This window comes from Lagopus leucura, unplaced genomic scaffold (assembly GCF_019238085.1).
Source record: "Lagopus leucura isolate 7727_CA_CO unplaced genomic scaffold, USGS_WTPT01 Super-Scaffold_100050, whole genome shotgun sequence".
NCBI lineage: Eukaryota > Metazoa > Chordata > Aves > Galliformes > Phasianidae > Lagopus > Lagopus leucura.
This window is the reverse complement of record NW_024962296.1, coordinates 1,533,866-1,555,925: the sequence shown is the minus strand read 5'-3', so window position 1 is coordinate 1,555,925 and position 22,060 is coordinate 1,533,866. Positions and strand designations below refer to the sequence as shown.

The 22,060-nt window shown below is 43.1% G+C and overlaps 1 protein-coding gene across 7 annotated transcripts in view; it reads right to left on the bottom strand.

The window, feature by feature from the left end:
• The window catches only part of POC1A (POC1 centriolar protein A), a 58,188-nt gene that overhangs the window by 27,899 nt on the left and 8,229 nt on the right, over window positions 1–22,060 (bottom strand). For all 7 annotated transcript variants that reach the window (XR_006181386.1, XM_042885434.1, XM_042885435.1 and 4 more), the window contains exons 4-7: window positions 19,408–19,587; window positions 18,077–18,184; window positions 16,936–17,051; window positions 12,347–12,480 (exon numbers count right to left, since the gene is read on the bottom strand). Coding sequence is in view for 6 of the 7 variants with exons in the window: in XM_042885434.1 (XP_042741368.1) it covers window positions 12,347–12,480; window positions 16,936–17,051; window positions 18,077–18,184; window positions 19,408–19,587 (538 nt within the window). In the remaining variant the exon portion in view is untranslated. The remainder of the gene's footprint in view (window positions 1–12,346; window positions 12,481–16,935; window positions 17,052–18,076; window positions 18,185–19,407; window positions 19,588–22,060) is intronic.

The window sequence follows — 22,060 nt, the reverse complement described above, 5'->3', positions numbered from 1 at the left end:
AACTGTTAAAAGGATGATGATCCCATACAGTCTCTGAAGTCACGGTAATTACAGCCTATGTTTTCCAAGTTCCTCTTCACACCATCAATACTAGAAATGTGAAAGAAAAACCCACTAAACCAAGATTTTCCACATAATCACATATAGCTCCCGGGTCCGTAACTTCAAGAGTTACTCCAAATCTTCAGGAGACTGACAACAAGAGAGAACACATTTCATGGACTGCTATGAACAATAGGACCACCATGGAAAACAGCACCTGTCCTCCATGCACCACCTCAACAGCCTGTCTTTCAAAAATACATAGCTGCCAGTAAAGGACAGCATAAAACAGTGGCTGATGACAAAAACACTAACAAGTAGTGCTAAATGCAAGAGGTGAAAGGCAATCAGTTCTACTATGAGTTATTATGAACAAAAGGTTTTGTTTCCACAGCTGCCACGTGCTCTCACAGATTTCTCTATATGATCCATGCAGACTGCTCAATACAGAAGATCTTGCCAGTCTACCATGAAATAACTTCACACCATGCCTGAGCAGTTATCAACCAATGCAATCAATCTGCATCAATCAATCTGGCCAAGGTTAGAAGAATTTCCAACCTAGGAGTCTGTGCAATCTGGATAACTGCAGAGAATTCAGGGCAGGATGCAGTTATTCATTTTGATGACCCAGTCATCAAGGTCCATAACATCAAGCCCATGGTTCTCTGCACAGGAGGAAGAAAACGACAAGGCTGCCTGAGGACCGCTGCAAAGAATAGGTGGCAGAAGAGAGGCAGATGGAGCAGCATCAGCAGAGCATATCTGTCTTTGCACATTAGCTTCAGTTTAAGGAGTACTACCATACAGTTTTGGAGAAGGCAGCAATGCTTCATTTCCCCTCACACGTGGGGTGTGCAGACAGACAACAAATGGACACCTGCAGCAGCAATGGAGAGTGCAAGAAGCAAGCAGGCGTGCCCTACAGCACTGCAGTTGGCCACTGTTAAGCTACAATGTGACAGCAGTTGTCACATTAAGTGAAGAACAGAAGACTAGCCTAAAACAGACTCTTTCTTAATAGATTTATGGAAGAGATGCACAAATTAATGTCTCCCGGATCCCACCTTCGTACAGCACAGGCAGCTGTATTTTGAAGAAGCCTCTCATTTTGGGAAGTCACTTCTTGGTCTTTAGATGTTACTGACTGAAGTACTACTTGAGCAAAAGCATCAATTTCACACCACAAATTTATTTTAGTATGTTTCCAATCTTTAAGCAATCTTACAGGAAGAAATACATGGGAAGGATGAGCCAAGAAGCTAAACAAAGCTGGGAAATCATTAAGTGTGTTCAAGCACAGGCACAAGAGACAAACTGTTCTAGTCAGAATCAGGCAAGGATCCAGACAATTTCTGTTTTTTTCTTAATGTCAACTGTTAGAGCCACTACCTTGCACTATTTGAAGCCTGAGCTTTTGCCAAAGCTGGAACGAGCAGAGGCTGAAACAAACATTTCCAGAGGATGCCTATGGCCGAGCTGGCTGAAAAAGAAAGCTGAGTTTGCAGCAGACTGAAAAACGATCAGAAAAATCACCACTATTACAAAAAGAAAACTCCACCACACTCTGAGTTATCTTCTTTCAAGTAACAGTGTATGTACCTAAGAAGACAGGCAGAAGCTTCTCATTACTGTACTACAAGTTACAAGAACGGACTGTCCCAATAGGAGCTTTCTGACAGGAGCTCACGTCTTCCCAAAGAGCTCTAGATGTGAAACTCACATCCAGGTTATTTCTGTTTCTCCTTTGTTCTTTCTCTCTGTCTTTAAAAAGGTGAACTCTTCATTATAAATCTTACAGCCTGACGAACACACACAGATCACATTTGGGATGAACACACTACACTCACTGCACTTGGTGCCATGCAGTCCTTCCTGCCTTCAGATCTGCTGGCACAAGATTATACCAGCAAAACTAACATTTCAACTGGGAGTTCTAGACTCCTTAAAAAACACTGGAAGATATTTCCACGCTATCATTTCACTAGAAGCAATTTGAAAAGGTTTCTTAGGCTTCTTAATAGAAACATCTCATTCTGTAGAAATCTTGCTGAAGCACACGCACAATCATTAGTGTGACTAAGCTTGTACAACTAATTCAGCATTAATTACTGCAGATATTTCAAACAAGAGACACTGTCATTTATCAGCTGAGACAAAATGTGCTTATGCCACTTTCTCCCACCCACCTTCTCCAACAGTTCAGCTGTCTGACCACACCACTGAGAATGCAGACCCTCTGAAGTAAATGGAAAGAGACAGAAACTGCACAATATTGCTCAAAGAAAGTTTTCTGAATGACACAGAAAATGTAAGAGAAAGGAACCATTCACACTATCTATGTCTGTCAGGGTATCAGATGCTATATTTAAAAGAATCAGCCTCCTGAGGTACGGTTAGGAGGGTGAAGAAACTATTCAAGATACTGCCTAAGTCTCTTAAGACTCAGTGTTCAGGAACCGACAGAAGTGTGGAAGACTGCAGAACAGCAGTGTGTTGCAAAATGGTTTCATCAGTATAAATATTTCAGTGTATTCAGTCAAAATCTACTACAATGCAATCACCTAAAATCAGGTACTAAACTGACTCCAAAGTCACAGCATTCTGAAAGGGAAAAAAAACTGAAGTGCAGTGGAAAATATTCCTCCCAACACAGAATCTGATGTCAAAGGCCAATTGTACTTTTCTAAGTTCAAAGAAGGGAGACAAACAAGTTGACAGACACAGCATCCTCTACAGATGTTTTTACATTAAGTGAAAAGTCTATTTGCTGTGCATATTTACAGCACCCCTCCCAGATAGAACAAACTATGTATGTCCTATGTATTGCTGTAGCAAGCACATAAAACATCAAAACTAATCAGTGTGCTACTCATTTCCTCCTGTAAGGAAGGAGTGTTGGGCAGAGAGGAGACACACAGAGAGTCTTCAAAAGGACACACTGCTCTCACTCTGGATGCAGCCTACAGCCCTGGAAATACACACAGACAGAAAAAAAGAGAGAAAAAAAAAGGGAGAGAAAGCCATACAACAGCAATGATAACAGGATTATATCTAATCCTCTGCTGCGGACGCACAGTATCTTAAGCAATCTAACTGATGTGCAGGTTATCCCCAAGAGACAGAGATTACTTTCTCCTTTCCCACCTCTAAGTTTTCTCACTTAGAGAATCACAGAATCACAGGGGTCGGGAGGGACCTCTAGCAGTCACCCAGTCCAACTCCCTGCTAAGCAGGTCTCCTACGGTAGGTTGCACAAGAAAGCAACCAGGCTGGTATTTGAGTATCTCCAGAGGAGAGTCCACGACCCGTCTGGGTTCCCATGCTCTGCAGCCCTTCAAGTAAAGATGTTTTCCATAATGTTCACAGGAAACTTCCTCTGCTCCAGTCTGTGCTTGCTGCCCCTTGTACTGCTGCTGAGCACCTTCAAAAAGAACCCATGGATCAAGGCTAACAACCACACAGCATTCGGTGCCTTAGCAATCCAGTTTGATCAGCTAACAGAACAAATTGCAGCCTTAAGAAAAGATGCTGAGAACTGTTCTGAATGGCTTTAACACAGTGTGCCTTCGCTGCCTTAGAAGGATGGAATCTGAAGCCGAGGTACACATTACAGGACTCCATGATGGCAGGATGCTAGGAGCATCTGTAACAGTTGGCAAGGCCATGACAAGAGACAGAAGGAATAGCATCTGTGAAAACAAAGCTCTCAAACATGGTTCCAAAAATAGATCTCTCTAAAAAAATACTGAAGAGAGAGGCCGAGGGTTTGGTTTGGAGGAACGGAACTACGCTTGGAGCACAGAGTCATACTTGCACACAAATGACAAATAAAAATGACTTATTTACCTATAAATAAGAATCAGATGATCACAGAGAAAGTCTTCTGGATTAGTTTTTCCTCCACAGCAAAACTAGTGAAGGAAAGATGATGATTTCACAAACAGCAGGGCCAACACCATCAGTCAATTCAACTCGAGAGAGGAAAGACTTTCGCTTTAGAGTAACAGAAGGAACAAGAGCCAGTCTAGAGAGAATCCAAGATTAAATCACTGGCAAAAAGTTTAATGATACACACTCTCTGAGATCAAAGGAGAGGCAGGCAGTTGGCTAGAGTGACAAGTGGGGTCAACAATAACTGACAGAATTATTTAATTTTACTTTTTAAAAATGTGGGAGAAACTAAGTCATACTAGAGAAGAGCCAGACAACAATGTAAGAAAGGTGCCAGGAGCTGGAACAAGGCATTTCTAGAGGATATGAATCACTTCTTTTGAGTACAACTGCTTCCTTTGCTGCCCACGGGACAGAATATACCAGCCAATACATTCATTCAAACTCCCTTAGAATGGATTAAATAGTACAAGGAGGAATCACAGAATGGCCAGGGTTGGAAGGGACCTCAAGGATCACAAATTCCCAACCCCCAGCTACAGGCAGGGCCACCAACCTCCCCATTTCATACCAGCCCAGGCTGCCCAGGGCCCCATCCAACCTGGCCTTGAACACCTCCAGGGATGGACGGGGCATCCACAGCCTCTCTGGGCAGCTGTTCCAGCACCTCACCACTCTCTCCGTAAAGAACTTCCCCCTGACATCCAACCTCAATCTTCCCTCCTTCAACTTCAAACCATTTCCCCTTGTCCTGCTGTTATTCTCCCCTTTAAAAGAGTTGATTCCCCTCCTGCCTGTAGGCTCCCTTTAGGTACTGAAAGGCTGCAATGAGGTCACCCCACAGCCTTCTCTTCTCCAGGCTGAACAAGCCCAGCTCCCTCAAGCCTGTCTTCAAAGGGAAGGTGCTCCAGTCCCCTGATCATCTTCGTGGCTCCTCTGGACCCTCTCCAACAGCTCCCTGTTTTTCTTGTATTGGGGGCTCCAGACCTGGACCCAGGACTGCAGATGAGGCCTCACAAGAGCAGAGCAGAGGGGGGAAAATCAGCTCCATGTCCCTGCTGGCCATCCCTCTTCTGATGGAGCCCAGGATACCATTTGACTTCTGAGCTGCAAGAGCACTCTGCTGGCTCATGTTAAGCTTTTCATCCATCAGGACCCCCAGGTCCTTCTCTGCGGGGCTGCTGGGAGGGTAAAAGAAGAATGAATGGTTGTTGAGGCCTGGGAAGCAAATCAGAAACAGCAACAAGTACACTGAAATCCCAGGTTCACTGACTGAAGATACAAAAACAAACAAAAACAACACCAAAAAAACCACACGCACACACACAAAAAAACTAGCCCAAAGAAACCAGAACTGCCACTGCTCACACTGCTTTCAGTACTTCCATAGCATAGGAGGAAGACAGCAAACAGACAGACCCTGCAAAGACAAAGGGTAGAAGAGTAAGTGTCATGGTTTTATGGTTTTTTGTTTTTGATATTCCACGTCATAACATCATGTAGTGCACTGAGAGTTCAAGAGTTAATGCTCCAGTTCCACAGACTGACAATTTTCCAGGTACCCAGTTCTCAGAAGAGAAGAACTACACACCTCAGGAGACTTTTTTCCACTGAAAAGACAAAAACTGCCTGCTGGTCACAAGACCCCGCTCTCCATTTTCCCTTCCTGTTCAGCCCAGTTAGACATCTCACCTTCAGCATAAGAGCAAGGCCTTCAGTTTTCAGACACTCTCTCTTCCATTTTATTTATTAGCTTAAATTCCAATTATATTGTATTACATCGTGTTATCTTGCATTCTGATATCTTTTCTAATAAATTAGCTTTCTTTTTCCTCCTCAGATCACTGCCACTTTTGTTTTTAGGCCCATCTCCCTACCCTTTTCTCTTTCTCCTTTTCCCCTTTCCCAGGGTGTGGGTCCAATGGTCCCCCTACCCCATTAGGCACAAAACCCTGATGAACCAGCCTGTAAACTGTTGACAGCAAGAGATGGAAAAAGATCAGGACTACTGGGAAAACACCAGAAGCAGGTGAGAAACCAGAAAAACGCATCTGAGCACCAAAGAACATACAGAATCTGAGATGTGATGTTGATCATCTTATCACTCGGCTTCATCAGCCAGGGGACAGAGGAGCCAGTGGGCTGAGCCAAGAATAAGGATTGGAATATCCATGCCTGACCAATCTGGGGCAGAGGCAGGTGGTTGGATATCTGGAACATGGTTAGGCATAGAACAGTCCATGCCTACCATGTATCCAGACACCAGCTCACGCAGTCACCAAGGAATGATGAAGCCAACACACTAACTCGGATAAGATGGCTAGAAGATTTCCAAGAGATAATGGCTACATAACAAGGGCAACACGCTGGACAGAAGACAATGTGGATGGCAGTAAGAGCATGGGGGCTGCCCATCTGAACTCACACATCGCCCAGGTATGTCATGAATGCAAAGCATGCTTCAGGATGCAACTGAGACCTTTACCAGAAACAACAGCACGTCTCACCAGAGAACACCATCTCTTGCAGAGATGGCAGGTCGACTTTACAGGACCCCTCCCTCAATCTGAAGGGGCCACGTACACCTTGACCTGCATCAACACAGGAAGAGGATGAATGCAGGCCTACCCAGTGCCAAAAGCAAATCAAGCCTATACCATCAAGGCATTAACTGAACTAATGGCAGCATACAGAAGCCCCAAGTCACCAAAAGCAACCAGGGTATACACTTCACAGGAGCAATGGCACGAAAGCGAGCCCAGGACAATAACACCGAATCACACATTCCATCTGCCCTACAATCCGATGGGAGAGGGCCTGATAGAGTGGAGTCATGCATTCCCAAAGCCGCTCTCAGGACTGAGCACCAGTCCTTGCTGGGGGAGACTATAAGACTACACGAAATACTGAGATACCTGAAAGAAAGACCTGAAGATGACAGATCCAGCACCTTGGATATGTTACAAACAGCTTAGGATCCAAACTAAGGGCAGTGATATATGACAGTCATGGTTTTATGATTTTTGGTTGTTGCTATTCCACATCATAACATCATGTAGTGCTCTGGGAGCTAAAGTGTTAATGCTCCAGTTCCAGGCACCTGTCTGGAAGAGAAGAACTACATACCCCAGGGGGCTCTGTGGTCAGAGAGGAGATGTAACTCCTGGCAAGGTCACCTGATGTCCCTTTTTTTTTTTTTCCCCCCTCTGGCTCTCCTCACTGCTGCTTGTCCCAACCGCATGCATCACTGCAGCACCAGTGTAAGGCCTACAGCTTTTTACTCTTTCTCTCATTAGATCTGATTCATTACCTTCAATTCTATAGTATTATAGCGCTTGTTATCTTGCATTCCAATTCCATGTTTAGTGAATCAGTTTGTTTCTCCTCAGATTGTTGCCACTGTTTTTAATTATTTGGGGTCCCATTTCCCCTTCCCGCAAGCACATATTTGTGAATCCCTCCACCCTGCCAGTCACAGAATTGGGTCAAACCAGCCCATAAGCCATTGACAGTGACTGAAACCCTAAGCTGGAATGACAAATAACCTTCTGGTCCCTGCCCCTTAGAACCTGGAACCCACAAGGTAAGCTGGCCTTGGAAAGTGCAAGTAGGGCCAAATTGGTGTGGACTACTCACACCACAGGGAAGAATATCAAAAGGAGGAGGAACGGTAACACCACCAGTAACTGGCACATGGCCATCAGAAATTATGATACACACCCCAATTTTCACCACAAAGGGGACCCTTATTATATCTCTCTGACAGATCAGAACCCTCCTTTGGTACCTGAGGTAATTATCCAACCATCAGCCAGAGGATGTGGTATAAAAGGCCTTGACGTGCCCCTGTCCAAGCAGAGACTTATGCAGGCCAGGAATACAGCACGTGGTCTGCCATAGAGGACAGGTCTGCATCTCTTAGCACCCACTGAACGCCTCTTCAGCTCCCCTGAGATGACTGACAGAGGCAGAAGCAGCAGGAGGTGGAGTGTAACTGAAGAGTTACATGACATTGTCTTCTTCAGTGACATTTAACGACGGACTTTTTGGACATCTTTTGCCAAACAAGCCAGAAGGACAGAGAACTGAAAACAGCAGCCTCTTTATGGAAAAAACTGAGCCCATGAACTAATAACACAGTGTCACAGCAAACTGTATCTCTGCTGGGACTGCAATTATGCGCTACACTGTAAAGGACAGTTTGACCCTGATACACTCAATCGCTGGTTCATACCATGAAGGGCTTGAGTGCACGGGAACTGCTGGGTCACAGCCTGAGCCAGGGATGGAACACCTGTTGATGGGGCACAGCCAGCTCTGGAAGCACAGATGGGAGCACCAGTGCTCCCTGAACCTCATGTAAGGGCTGGCTGCTGCAAGGGAAGCATCTCTACTTGGACACTGCCTCCTTTGGAATGTTTCACAAGTCCTGAAACAGGTAAGTGGCTCCTTTGTTACCAGACTGTGACTGCTACCTTTCTTGAGTGATCAGAAACCAGTTTCAAGTGGCATCTGTATTGCCTATCCTTGCAACACAAACCACTGGATTCTTAAAAACTGCACAGTGGTAGTGAAAGTAAAAGGAAGAGAAAGGGAAAGAGAATCTGTAGGAATCCCAGTAGGAATCTGGGAAGTGCAGTGGGATCCAGTTAAGGACTGGAAGGATGGAGAGTTTCTGGGGAAATGGTGAATGGATGTACAGAGTGTGATTTGGGCATTGCTGAAGGCAAATAAAGGGCATGGCATGTGACTGCAGGTAGAGATTTGGGGGCCCTGGTGTAGCTGGGTTCATTGAGGACTAGGAAGGATACGTGGGAGCCAGACAGCAGCTGTGGGAATATCAGGGGTGCCGTTTTGGGTGCCCATGGAACTGATAGATGTGTCCAGGTGAAGGTGCTGATATTGGGCGGGGGGGGGAGCAGCAGTTAGAGGGAAGCTAAGATGTATTCCTGCATCTTCTGTGGTGTGTAAGCAGTGCAACCTGCTGTAGGGAACCTGCTTTGGCAGGGGGGTTGGACACGATGATCCCTGGAGGTCCCTTCCAACCCCTACAATTCTGTGAAGTGCTGGCTCTGTGAAGAAATTAAGAAAAGCACATAGGATTGAGGTGTTAAAGGTAAATGGCATGTTTTCATGCTAAATGCCCCCAGTTGTAATAATTTTCAATGGACTGAGTTTTAAAGAGCCTTTCCCAGCTACACTGAGTGAGAAAGCCAAGCCTGCCCCTTCCCAGCATAGAGTAAGGTGTGTTACAGCTTAGCACAGGGGAAATCTGCTCTGCTTCCCTAACATACTGGCACCTTGTAATTAATATCTTTTAGATATTAATATATCTTTTATTTAGATTCCTGAAAGCTCCAGTTTAAAAAACAACAAACCACCAACAGAAAGCACAAGCAAGGGAAAAACAGAGCACTCGTTTCCTTTCAATATTCACAAATGCTTATCAAAAGCCAAATGGTTATCATAATGCATAACACCTTTCTCCCCAGGTTGATCCACTTCTCTGCAACCCTGAATGTCTTTGCACCCTCCAGGGATGGCGAGGCCTGCATGGATGCTTAATGCCACCTACCAAGAGCTGGTAGTTAAGCAGCATGTTCATTTCCTGAGCACTGCTCAGAAAATCTTGCTCTTAAGTCAACCAGGAAAGCCAAGAGCACTCATGCCACCCAGGCAGGTGGAATGCAGCTATTTGGTTGTTCAAGTCGCTTGGAGGATTTATTTTCTGGCCTCCTATTTGTACATACAACCAAGCCCCGTTTCCTAAACATTTACAAGGAATATTTATGCCACTACAGAAGCTGTCTGGAAATGCTCTACAACCTGCTACTCTCTAGCAACTACCTAGATGCTCCAAAACATTGTGTTCCTCCGTGATGATTCAGTGCCAGAGATGGATTTACATACCAACCCAGTGTCTCATCTGTATGAGTTCAGGCAATAGGACTTTACAGCTTGAAGCACGCTACAATGGAAATACGCAGAACAGAACAGGATGGTATCTCACAGCTGCAAGATGTCGGCTCCAAGCTGCCAACTTCTGCCTCTAATGATCCTTCTGTTACAACAGGGCCAGCTCCATCACAACTTTAAGAGACAGCAATGCAGTCCTCCCCATGTAAACTACAGCTAATCAGCTGGTAACAAATTCCCAGCACTCCCACAGCTGTGTCAAAGTACACAAAAAGGACATCAAGGCATTGCCCTGCAAGTGTCCACTTACACACAGCCTCCCCAGAACAACACAGCAGCAGTCAGCTGCCAGAATAAGAACTGAGGACCAACACAGTCACCCACACAGTCACAACTCAAGAATGTCTTCAGAACAGGCTGTTCATTTGGTGATTAACCTACAGCCCTCCCTTGAAAAAGCACATCTACTCAATGAAGAACAACAAAAATCCACACCCACTTCATTTTTAGAGATGCAGGCAGAAATCACAGTGAGACTGGAGGAAAAAGGCCCTGAGGATCAAAAAATCCAACACTGGGAACAAAGAACAGGTTATTATGCTTGTTAAGTGAAAAAATAAGACACATCTGCCGCATCACAAATTAAAAACCTCACAATAGTAATCAGCAGAGTGAAAGCCAACTCAGGATTATGCCAGGATTGGTTCTATTTCTATTTCAGCTTCTTTTAAGGGTATTACATTAAGATCAGAAAGCACTGTCTGCCACTTTTATACTTCTGCTTGTTTCCAAAATGGAAGAGGCACAACCCCACAACAGCAGCTAGCTGTGCTGCTGTCAAAGCCTTTCCAACACCAGTTAGATGGCTAGGAGGGAGTGATGGCTGTTATGTGAGGGATCTGAAACAACAAGGGCAAAAATAAAATAAAATCAAGGGGCTTTAACCCCACATATGAATAGATGATTTAAGAAACAATTGTTTTGTAGGAACCCTGACTTCAGTACTGCACTGGTCTGGAGGGTCTTTCTATTACCTCATTCTGAGGACCTCGTTGGCAATAATCCACGTTGAATTCTCATTCAAAGCTAAACTGCCTACATTTCAGAAAGGAGGAGGGAATGGAAAGCAGGTTCAGCTTCCAAACAAACAATAACCATCCACATTGCTTCCTAGGAGAAGTATAAAAGCCATAAAGATCCACTCTCCCTCCACTCTGACCCTTTTCCAGGAAACTACTTCCTAAGCTTCTGCTTCACCAACAAAAGAGACGAATACGAAAATCAGATTAGAACAACAGGCAAAAGCTTTGAAGTCCTATCTGATATTAGCACCCACTCACCACTTTCCAAAGAAGAAAGTTTTATGCAGTTGAAATTTATGTCTTGAGATATGCAGCATTTGTTATCTTTTCTCCAAATCTTTGTTCCATTCCTTTCAGCATAAAAACTGACCAAGGGAGTTTAAATCAGATCTTTCCATGAGGCAGAACTTCAAGTACAAACTTGTTGTATTTACCCACTAATACCACAAAAGGGAGAAAAGTTTACTAACAAAAGTTAAGGAGAAGTTGCTGAATGAATTCAAGGATTTTTAGATATCAGATAAAGCAATCACAAGGCATAAAGCCACAAGAAACCAGAACTATCAGTTCCTCAGCTTACACAGATGTTGCTATTGCCCAGAATCAATCCAGCAGCTTCAGGGCTCATGATTTTCCTCAGATAGTTTTGAGGCTTCAAAACTCAGCCTCAATATAACAAAGAGACAAGTGGGTTAGGAATTTGTTTTGTCCCTTAGGTAAATGAATCCTTAAAACACATTTGCTCATTTGTGCCTTTGAGCCCCAATTGGAACAGACAATAAAATTAATCAATGTATTTAAAATGAGAGCTCCAAGCACTCATATAATAATTAACTTCACAAGGAACATGTCCGGCAGCATAATACTAACAGTTCAATCAGTTAGCCTAACCAGCTGGCAGTATTTATCACCTTCAATTATTTAATTCAGTCAGTTAACAGAATGGAAATGCGCTCAAATGACATCTCAAAATGTAATTTCCTCCATTTCACACCTACTGTCAGGCAAACAGCATATATCTTCACTCAGGTCAGAAGGCCAAGTGCTGTTTGCACCTCTTTAGAGAGAGGGAGGGGGACTGATCTGCAGAACACAGACTGCACAGCAGTGTTAAGAGCTGAAGCACAGCACTGGTGGTGTCCCTTGGGCCTTAGGCTTCACGCTCAGAATCTGAGCACTCAGACCATCCTGCTTTGTCATCATCTATTCTCTCTGCTCCCATCTGACCTCCCTTACGCCTTCCCTCCAAAACAGTGATGATCTCAAAGGTTTTCATTATTATCATCATTATTATTTTAATAAGCAAGGAAGTTTTCCAAAGACTTTTGGCCACAAACAATGCAGTGCTTGAGCACAGATTTGCCCAGTGAGTTGCATGTTTCCGTGCTTTCACACAGAAGGCTTTTCCTCACCTGGTGACCATGAAGAGTATACAGAAGTCTTCCTTCGAGCAAGTCCAGAATTTTGAGAGTTGAATCATTGGAAGCAGTAATCAGGTAATTCCCAGAGGGGTGAAAGGACAGACTGTTCACCGCAGCAGAGTGCACTAAGGATGTAAAAGATGCATACAATGATCACCGAGACCAGTTTACATCAGCCCGAGGCAAAAGAAGAAAATAAAGTACATGCACATTCCAATGTCTGTTACAAAGTTTAATAGGAAAACTGTCAAGGGGAAAACATTCCACCAAACTCCTCAAAGCACTGGAGAACAAGGGCAGCATTCAATTCTTGTAAAAACAGCCACTACTTCACTGAAAGGAAAAAGGAAACTTTGCCAATTATTCTGAGATTTAAGACTATAAAAGCTTCCAGTGTAGTCCTATAATGTAACTATATTCACAAGTGAGTTATACAGTTCTGTGACACACAGGGACACCGACATATCTGACCACAGGGGAGCTGCTGTTCTTGTTCCCCAGTAATTCTGGAATAGAATCTATAAGCTTATATATTAATGAAGGCTAAAATTCCTATGAAACACAAACTTCACATTGGTATTGTGCAGGAGTGTTCGTTTGGTTGCTTTTGTTTTTAATTATCATTCTTTATTTACTCCAACTCTAACCAATGCTAGGTTTAGCAAGAACTAGGAAAAAAGAACCAACCAAACTGAAAACGGTCCAATACAAACATTACTTCTTCAGCCATCCAATTCCCTACCACAGAAAAAATTAAAATAACCTGAATGAGCAGACAAACTGTTAGGAGTACCATCTTGTCCAACCCTGGTGCCACTACAATTCTACGACTCCATAAAGCAGTCCTTTTTGAACATGAAACCTGAGAGTCGTTCTGAAGAGAGCTAAGGAAAATGCTCTAGGAAAAAACACTTCTGTATGAGGCAGATGCCTGATGTTGCAGTAATGCAGAACTTCCTTCCCCCAGCCTTTTACAAATTGAACTATTGTGGATATATATGTTTACAAGACATTTCTCCATTGCTTTCTAAACATACGTGATGTACAATAGTAAGACTATGCTTGAAGAGAATTTTTACCAACCAACTGTTCTTAATTACACCAATTGCCCTACGATATTCTATCTTCAAACTATTACTACTGATACAACCCCCTCTCAACACCTCCAAACTAAACCTATGCTCCCTTAGCAGTCTGATGTACATGACAAATCTAAACTGCCTGTTAAAAATGAACAAGTGAAATGCAATTCCAGACACTAGCATCAATTCTTTCACACCTACGTGTGAATGTGAAGAAGGAATCCAAAGAAAATCTCACTCAACTGTGAAGCTGAATGTATATGCTTTTCAAAGTCTCAAACACAGCTAACTCAGCTTGAGTCCTTACAACACAGTTCCTCTTGAGCTGCATGATTGAAAAAACACACCAATAAAAACCATCTAAACACAAGACTGGTAACTTCTCCACAGTTTTTCTCATAGGTGAACACCATCTGCAACAGACAGCTACATCTTCCTCTTGACCCTTATGATGTCAGGCTGGACAAAAAGCGTATGTGGAATTTTAGCTTCTAGAAGAACACTAAATACATATTTCCTTGGAAAATTTTATTCTGAGGAATTTCTAATATCCCTCGGCCCTTCATTGCCTATATTCAGATACAAGCAAGCACATATTATGTCAACAAAAGCAAGTCCTAACTGGAACCAAATAAGAAAGAGATGAAACGAATGACATAACCTTGGAGTTCCAGAGAGTCAATGCAGTATTTCCAGGTTTGTGAAAAAAACTTTTCATCATGGAAAGAAGTAACACAGGCTGTGCCCGTGGAGGCAGTCACAGCTTCTTGCCCAAGCAGCTCGTCTGCCTAAGCTCAGGGAAAGCCGCATCTTTCTTCCGCCACACCAACTCATACCTCCCAAAAAAGCATTCACAACAGCTTCCCCAGAAGCTGGCCAACACAGCAATTTCACACTGTAACCAATATCTGGGGTGCAGCACAAGGTGGCATCTCCCACAGCCGTGCTGCTACAAGCTGACTCTAGCTATCAGAGCCTGAGAAAAATAACTTCCAGTTCAGCAACGGATGTTGCACTCAATCACTGCATTTACAGGTGAGCTGCTGAGCACTGAGTCACTCCACCATGCAGGACTGAATACACAGAAGTAGTGACAAGCAGGCAAAAAAAACCCCAGTAAGCACTTGCCACAGCCACAAGCCCAGAAGCTGGTATCCACCACACAGCTCTGTCTGGAGTGCAGATGTGTCCCAGGAGCTCTTCTGAACCAGCACTGAATAACTAGGTTAAGGCTGTTTGCACAGGCGTGCAACTGAAATGCCCTGCACACACCTTCATACGGGAAAAAAAGCCTGCAGGTAATAAATACTGACCATTTTAACTAGGGGTTGACTTGCTGTACAAAGAGAGTTAGCGCTACCTAGGCAAGTGAGTAAAGCATCTGTTTACTTTTCTGAGCAGCAAATGGGACTGGAGCACCTTTACTTTTCTAAACACACACCATGCAGGAAGTTTTGCAGTTTGCACTCCACATCCAATTTTCCTTTGCAAATGTTATAGTTGGAACAAGGCCTGGCAACAGGAGCAGCACAGCTAAACGACTTACCCCTTCTGGAAAACAACCAGACTTCAACACGTAAGAGTCTGCGGCAGGGCTGCTGAGCCATTAAGTCCTCAGTGCAACCGCGTATTTAAAATGGATTCCCCTGAAATCAGGCAGCTTAAGCACACACAAAGGAAAGAGACTCCCCCTAGTGGGACTGGGCAGGCAGCTCCACCTGGGAAAGCCACAAAACTGAGTCAGGTTTAGCCAGAAGGTGCGTGTGAAACCCCTCGCAGAGCAGAATTCACAAACTCATCTTATGAACGCATCAGTTTGAAGTACTCGCATCGGGGGATGAAGTGACAGCCAACAGCACTTGTACGTTTCTTTGCTTTCACAAGTTTAAGCTCAAAATTTAATTCATTATGAGGACTTGCACAGTAGCTGCTAAAAAAACATTCATAACAGGAAAAGATCTCTTCAACAGAAAGAGCGTCAGCCAAAAATGCTATTTAGTAAGGGTAAGAAACAGGCAAAGTACACAACTCTAAGACAAAAGTAAACCTGGCCGTTGAACCTAAACCACATTACACTCAGACAATTTAACTGCAGTAAGGGGAAAGAAGGAAGGACCATTTTTGAGCCAAAGGATACAATGGCTGGAAAAAAGCACTGCAAGTCTTGTCACTTGAAAAGCTGATAAAGTAGGTTACGGGACAACCTGACATCACTGAAGTCCTTAAACTTGCTGCCTGTGTTAGCAGCAAGACTTCAGAAAGGCACTGCCAAGTTATGGTAAGGTTCACAACAGGAGCAGCACAGCGAAAATGATGCATAAGAAAGATGAATATCAGCATTCAGTGCTGATGATGCAGCTGGTACGATTACAATGATTTGGAACAACAATCCTCAAAAGGCTCTATTCCATGACATTGTTAACTATCAGAACCAGAAGTGATTGTCAGTCAGTAGTAACCACGGGAATAACTAACACACAAATAACCTTGGACGAGGGTTTGAGATGCTCTGACAGTTTAAAATTTGAACAGTTCAAATGCTGTTTGACCTGCATGCAAAGAAAAAAACAACACAGTTGGAAATGTGAGCTTAAACTTAGAAGCCAAGACAAAACATAATCCAGGTGGAGGAATACTGTGTATGCGCACACATTTATGTGTGCATGTGTGTTCATGTATATGTGTACACACGTGTGTGATTTTAACCCAAGAAGAAAACCATCAGTGATGATGATGTCACATTCAGTGCACAACAGTCAGATTATGCGATCAAAATACAAAGAGCAGAACAGCCCACTATACACAGAAAATTACTGAAGGCTTCCAAAATTTGCAGATTGCTCCTTCTTCTCACCAACCTCTTTTTGCACAAATCAGTAACGGTAAAGGAAGAGCAGCCAAATTTAGGCTCAACTAATATGCACAGAACAGTAAAATAAGCTCAAAGAAGCTTGTAGGGATGGGGAAGGTCTGCTATCAGTGCACAGTTCTACCAAATAACAGCACTAATCCATTTGACAAGAATAGGTAGTTTTGAAAGTAAGGGTGAAAAAAAACAACCATTAAATACAGCCTCCTAACTATAAAGCTAGCTACTCCAAGGATAAACGAACTTAAGTTACTCTTTTTGTTTTTAATTTGGTGGCAAATGCCACATCTTTTTTACTGCACATCATTTCCCGAAGTAAACAGAAGCGAAGTGGCACAGCAGGTATCACCAAAGCACACCTGCAACATGGGACAGTTCCAATTTAGGGCTTTTTTTCCCCTCTCCATGGTGAGCAAAGAGAAACTAGAACAAAAGCATTTCTTATCAATAGCCAAGAATTAATCTCTGAGCTAGAACAAAGCAAAGCAGGAGGCTGGTGAGGAAAGGCTTCCCCTTGTGGGCCTAAGCCACAACCTCCCTGCAAAAACAGCAAGACAGACATTCCTGGAACTCCAGACAACCCACACCAAAACACGGACAGGTCAGGTTTTTCAAAGATCTTAACTTGCCTTGATAATGTTGGAGGAGTCTGTTCATCCTAACATCCCACACCTTCACTGTGTTATCTGTACCAGCTGCAGCAATGCACGTACCACTGCCATGAAACTCCACGTGATTTGCAAACCTGCAAATTGCAGTTAAATCCAACTGTTTATATTCAGCTTTGGTTGAGATCAAGAAGTTGGCTTTTCAGGAAAGAAAACTACATCACAATCAGTGAACATTGTGGAAAGGAGGGAATAAATTGAAATTTTATACTGGCAAATTTCTGTTAGGACCAAGCTCATAAACCCAAGCAGATTGCAAGACCATAGGTCAAAATAACTGCCCCCAAAGCTCTTCATCACTGCTGTTAGGAGCTGTAGGTGTTAAGAACCTCCTGAAATGTGATGGATCTGACCACAGAACATTTTGAAATGTAAATGTCTACAGAATATCCGCCCTTTACTAATTTAGCAGTATTTCTAGATCAGTATATACAAAAATGAACACAGACTTTTCCATTATTAGTCTTAAACAATTTTAAAGATAGAAATGAATTGAATTTCTGCCTCAAATCCCATGCTGCTACTCACAAGACAGTGGAGTAGAGACCAGCTTCCTTTCTGGACTTGTCTGCAATCATTTTTCTTCTATTTTTTTTTTTTTAAACACAAAACTACAGTAAAAAATTTTTAGTGAGGAACATCTTGCACAAAATTGGGTAAAATTAATAACCCTTGAGAAGCTGGGAACAGGCCCATCTCAGTACTCCGAGGGCTCATTTTGTATTTCTTGACAAATTAATTTCTGGTGCAGCTAACAGCTTGTATGAAACAAAATCTCCTCAACTGACAACTAAAAAACAAAAACAAAAACAAAAACTTTTTTGAGTAACTCTTTGTCACTCTGAGGATGCAACAAAGCATCCAAAGCATTTCTGCTTTTAGTTCACTTCAACTTAGGACAAGATCAGAGCAATTCTGGATGCTCTTTTTGCATCTTGTTCTCTGGCTGCCTTCTGTAATAGGCACTCATGTTTTCCTAAGAGGTGCAAATTATTTCCAGGGGAGGAATCTCCAGCTGCAGTAATGAAAACAGATGAACATCCATCACATCCCCACTTCAACAATCACAACAGGCCAGTCCTTACACCCTGGCAGTACTTACCCCCCATGCTCACAAAAGGAATGTATACATTCTCTGCTAGTTTTATCCCACAGTTTGACAGTTTTATCATCGCTGGCTGATGCTATTAGTCGTCCATCAGGAGAGAATCTAGGAGAACAGTTATGGCAATTAAAAGTGTATCAAAATTAAAGGTGTCCGGGATCAACTGGCCTCAGCCAGCTTTGTCAGTCTGTAAACACACACTTCATCCTTCAGGAAGCCACACTGACATTAGTTAGACTGAAAATCCAATTGTCAGAAGTTGGGGGAAAAAAAGCAACCTGTAAGCCCTCAAACTATCCCCAACACCAGAAGTGCATTCCATCATCTCCAGGCAAGCTCTGCAGTCTGACTTAAGGTCCCCTGTCCTACTTGTTTTGAATCATGATGGAGAAACAACTTGAGATACATTTGAAACAATTCCTACTTTTGCCACAACTATTCACAACAACGTAATTACTTCCAAGATAACAGCTCTTAGAGGAGAAGCTTCATCATTCTCGTGCATCAAATGAACGTATGTAAAATTTTTAGATGGGAGCTTAATATAAGAGAGATCAACACACAGCTTCAGAGGCAGATATAATACAGGAGCAGGACTTGAGTCTAAGTGAAGAACATTGTGCATGGCAGAGAACACATCTCACCTACTCTGCTGTGGACATCTATAGTATTACAGGTCACCATGCCACCACTGCCACCATGAAAGTATCTACTGAAATTATCACACTTACACAAATCTGCAGCTTTATCCTAAATACATACACACATCACAATTCCTCAGAACTATGACAGAGCACTGAAAACTGTCTTTTTGAGGCAGTAACAAGGAAATGATGATCTCGTAACGGCAGCCCTTTCAGCATTCTGTGCACCTGCTTGTTATCACAGAAAAAGCAAAGATCATCAGCTGAACTCTCTGCATGTGTGAAACGAGTAACACAAAGCACCAAAATGCTTGGAGGTTATTACTGTGTAATTGTAAGTATTCTCCTTAACCAAGTGCTAATGATGAGGCACCTATGGCCCTTTTTGAATAGATGCATGACAAGACTGAAGGCAACAAAGCTGCAAAACCAATTATATTATAATCCTTCTTTTGTCTCTGTTGGTAAATTCAAGATATAGAACTCATGACTGATACAAAGTGAAAGACAGGACTAGGAGGGAAAGATCACTACAGAAATATAAAATGGTTTACACAACTGCTATTTGAGGCCTCTCTCTGCAGGTTAACAACACGTTTCAGACACTGGACACATCTGAATATGAGACCACAATGCTCAGTTTCTACTTTGAAGGATAAACCACCACCAGAGCGCTGTACTTACCTGGCACAACGAACCCAATTTATGTGTTGACTGAGTGAGAACAAAAACTTCTGCCTGTGAACAGTCCACACTTTGATTGTTTTATCATCAGAAGCTGTAACTAAGGACTGGCCATCGCTGGAGAAATGAACGCTTCTCACAGTTGCTGTGTGAGCCTTGAACACAGTAGATTCTCCTTTGCTATATAGAAAGAAAGAACATTTCAGCACTCAGAGCAGCACAGCAAAGACGTATTTTCAGATACTGTAATGAAGCTTCTGTGTGTCTATGAAGTGCTATTAACCATTATTTCTATGGAAATTTATGTTTGACACTAGAGAGAAAACTTTGGCCAAACCCAAACAAACTGTACAGAACACAAAGCTAAATCAAGTTGTTCTACTGCAATACTGCCCCAGAAAGGGGCAAAAATGCTGTTGTTAATTTGTGCAACTATTTAAAACATTTACAGAACCATCAACACAAGAGGAGTGGCTGGGATTCTCTACTGCTAACCAGCTCCTTCACTGCAATGCAGGTAAAAACAGAGGTGTTTCTACAGCTCATCCAGGTAAAGCCAAGAAGGCAACTACCTGACATTCAGTAAGAGTCTCATGCATGCACAATGTATTCTTTACTATCACAAATGCAATGAAAAGAACAGAGACGTGTTTTACTCCCATTCTCCTTAGCAGCCCAGCATTCTGGAAATGTTTCTGAGTCTTCTGGAAAAATGGATTCTGTTGCATATGCTGAGCTCCCCGGCACTACTGATACCGAAAAGCAGAAAATCACACTATGTGCTTCCCAGCAACACACCCACCCTCTTCAGAGAGGTCAAAGCTTCCAAGTTTTATTTAATCCTTAATTGTCAGAAGGCAAAGAATAGTAAAGATTTCTTCTTGGTGAAGTTTTCCTTTTGTACAGAACCAGAGAATGTTCCCAGATCTGGTAAAATTTCACAGCAGAGAAGCAAAATTGTAAAATTCATTAACATGGCTTCCCTCCCCCCTAAAAAACAAGGAAAAATCCACAACCAGGGTAGCATTCAGTTAGTAATATACCCTTCTCAAAAGCAACTACAAGGCCCCAGATTCTTCAGAAACAAAGTCCTGACCAACAAACAGACCAAGCTATGGCTTCTCCCTCCCCTTTAACAATTCTATACAACAAGCAGTAAGCAAACAAGTCACAAATCTGACTCAACCTCAACACCTCGTTTCAGTCATGTCTAAAGAAAACAAGCTAACAAAGAACCCTACATAAACACATATTAAAGCTGCCACACACCAAGATATTTCACAACTGATATGCCAATAATTTGCCTGTCACACTAGCACCTTTCTGACACGACAGCCATAGATGTAGTTTAGTCCCCAGAGATCATCCCTAAATTACTAAGACAGCATCACTAAAGTTCAGTTTTGCCATTACCCCCCTACTCTTTTTATTTATATGACAGCTTCCTAGAAATATAACAAGCTTGTGCAAATCATCCTTCTGTATAGGAGCTGAAATCTCCCATCAGCTGGAACCACTGCATTGCTACAACAAACACGCATAGGAAATTCCTGGAGCGTACTGAAGGTAATGTCCTCTGACCAGTGCTGAGAGAGACAGCTAGGAAAGGCCCTCCTAGGTCTGTTGTTTCAGAACAGGGAAGGCCTTATGGAGACGTGGCTGTAGGTACCTTCTCAGCCACTGCGGTCACAAAATGAAATTCAGAACTTCTGGTGTAATGAGAAGATAGAAGAGTTGCCACCCCAGACTTTAAGGGAACAAACTTCAAGCTGCTAAGGGAGATAGCGGGCAGGGTCCCTTGGAAACTGGCTCTCCAGAAGACTGAGGTGTGCCTGGAGGCCCAGGAGCACACAATCCCACAGTGCCACGAGTCAAGCAAGCAGGGTAGAAGGCTGGCATGGCTGCACAGGTAACTCCTCCCTGAACGCGCACAGGAAAAGAAAATACATCAACTCCAGAAGCACAGTCAGGCTTCACAGGGAGATGATAAAGTGGCGGTTCATATCTGTGGGAAGAACACAAGAAAAGCCAAAGCTCACCTTGGCCAGAGTGTGTTAGAAGAAAAAAACAGCAAAAACCCTTTAATGTACATTAACAGCAAGAGAAAGGAAAACATAGGATTGAAACTTGATGAAGACAGTCACTAACAAGTAAGGCTGAGGAAAAGGCAGAGGCTTTAATGAGTTTCTGTGTCTCTGTTTTTAACACCAGTGATAAAGTGTGGGCTGCCAAAACCTGTGAGTGGCTGGCAGAGCAGTGACTTTCCATCTGTTTCCATCTATACCAAAACTGTATAGGACCAGTGGTACCCAAGTCCATCAGCTCTGGTGGAATTCATTCGACTGGCTGAGGCAGTCAGTGGATGTAGCTGGCACCCTCTCAACAGTTTACCAAAAGCATGGGGAAGCCCCCGTTGTCTGAAAGCTAGCCAACATTATGCATGTCTCAAAAAGCTACAAATAGCATGGAGGGGTCGGACAGCAGACTCAATTATCTTCATAGGTCCTTTCTAGCTCAACTACTCTACGCTATTATTCCTCTCCAGTGTTATAAAAAAGCAAGCAGCACAGCTCTGGAGACATCAGAATGACACTGTGAGTCTCTTCTGTTACTCCAGAATGATGAGTTGCAAGGTTTAAAATTTTATCAAACA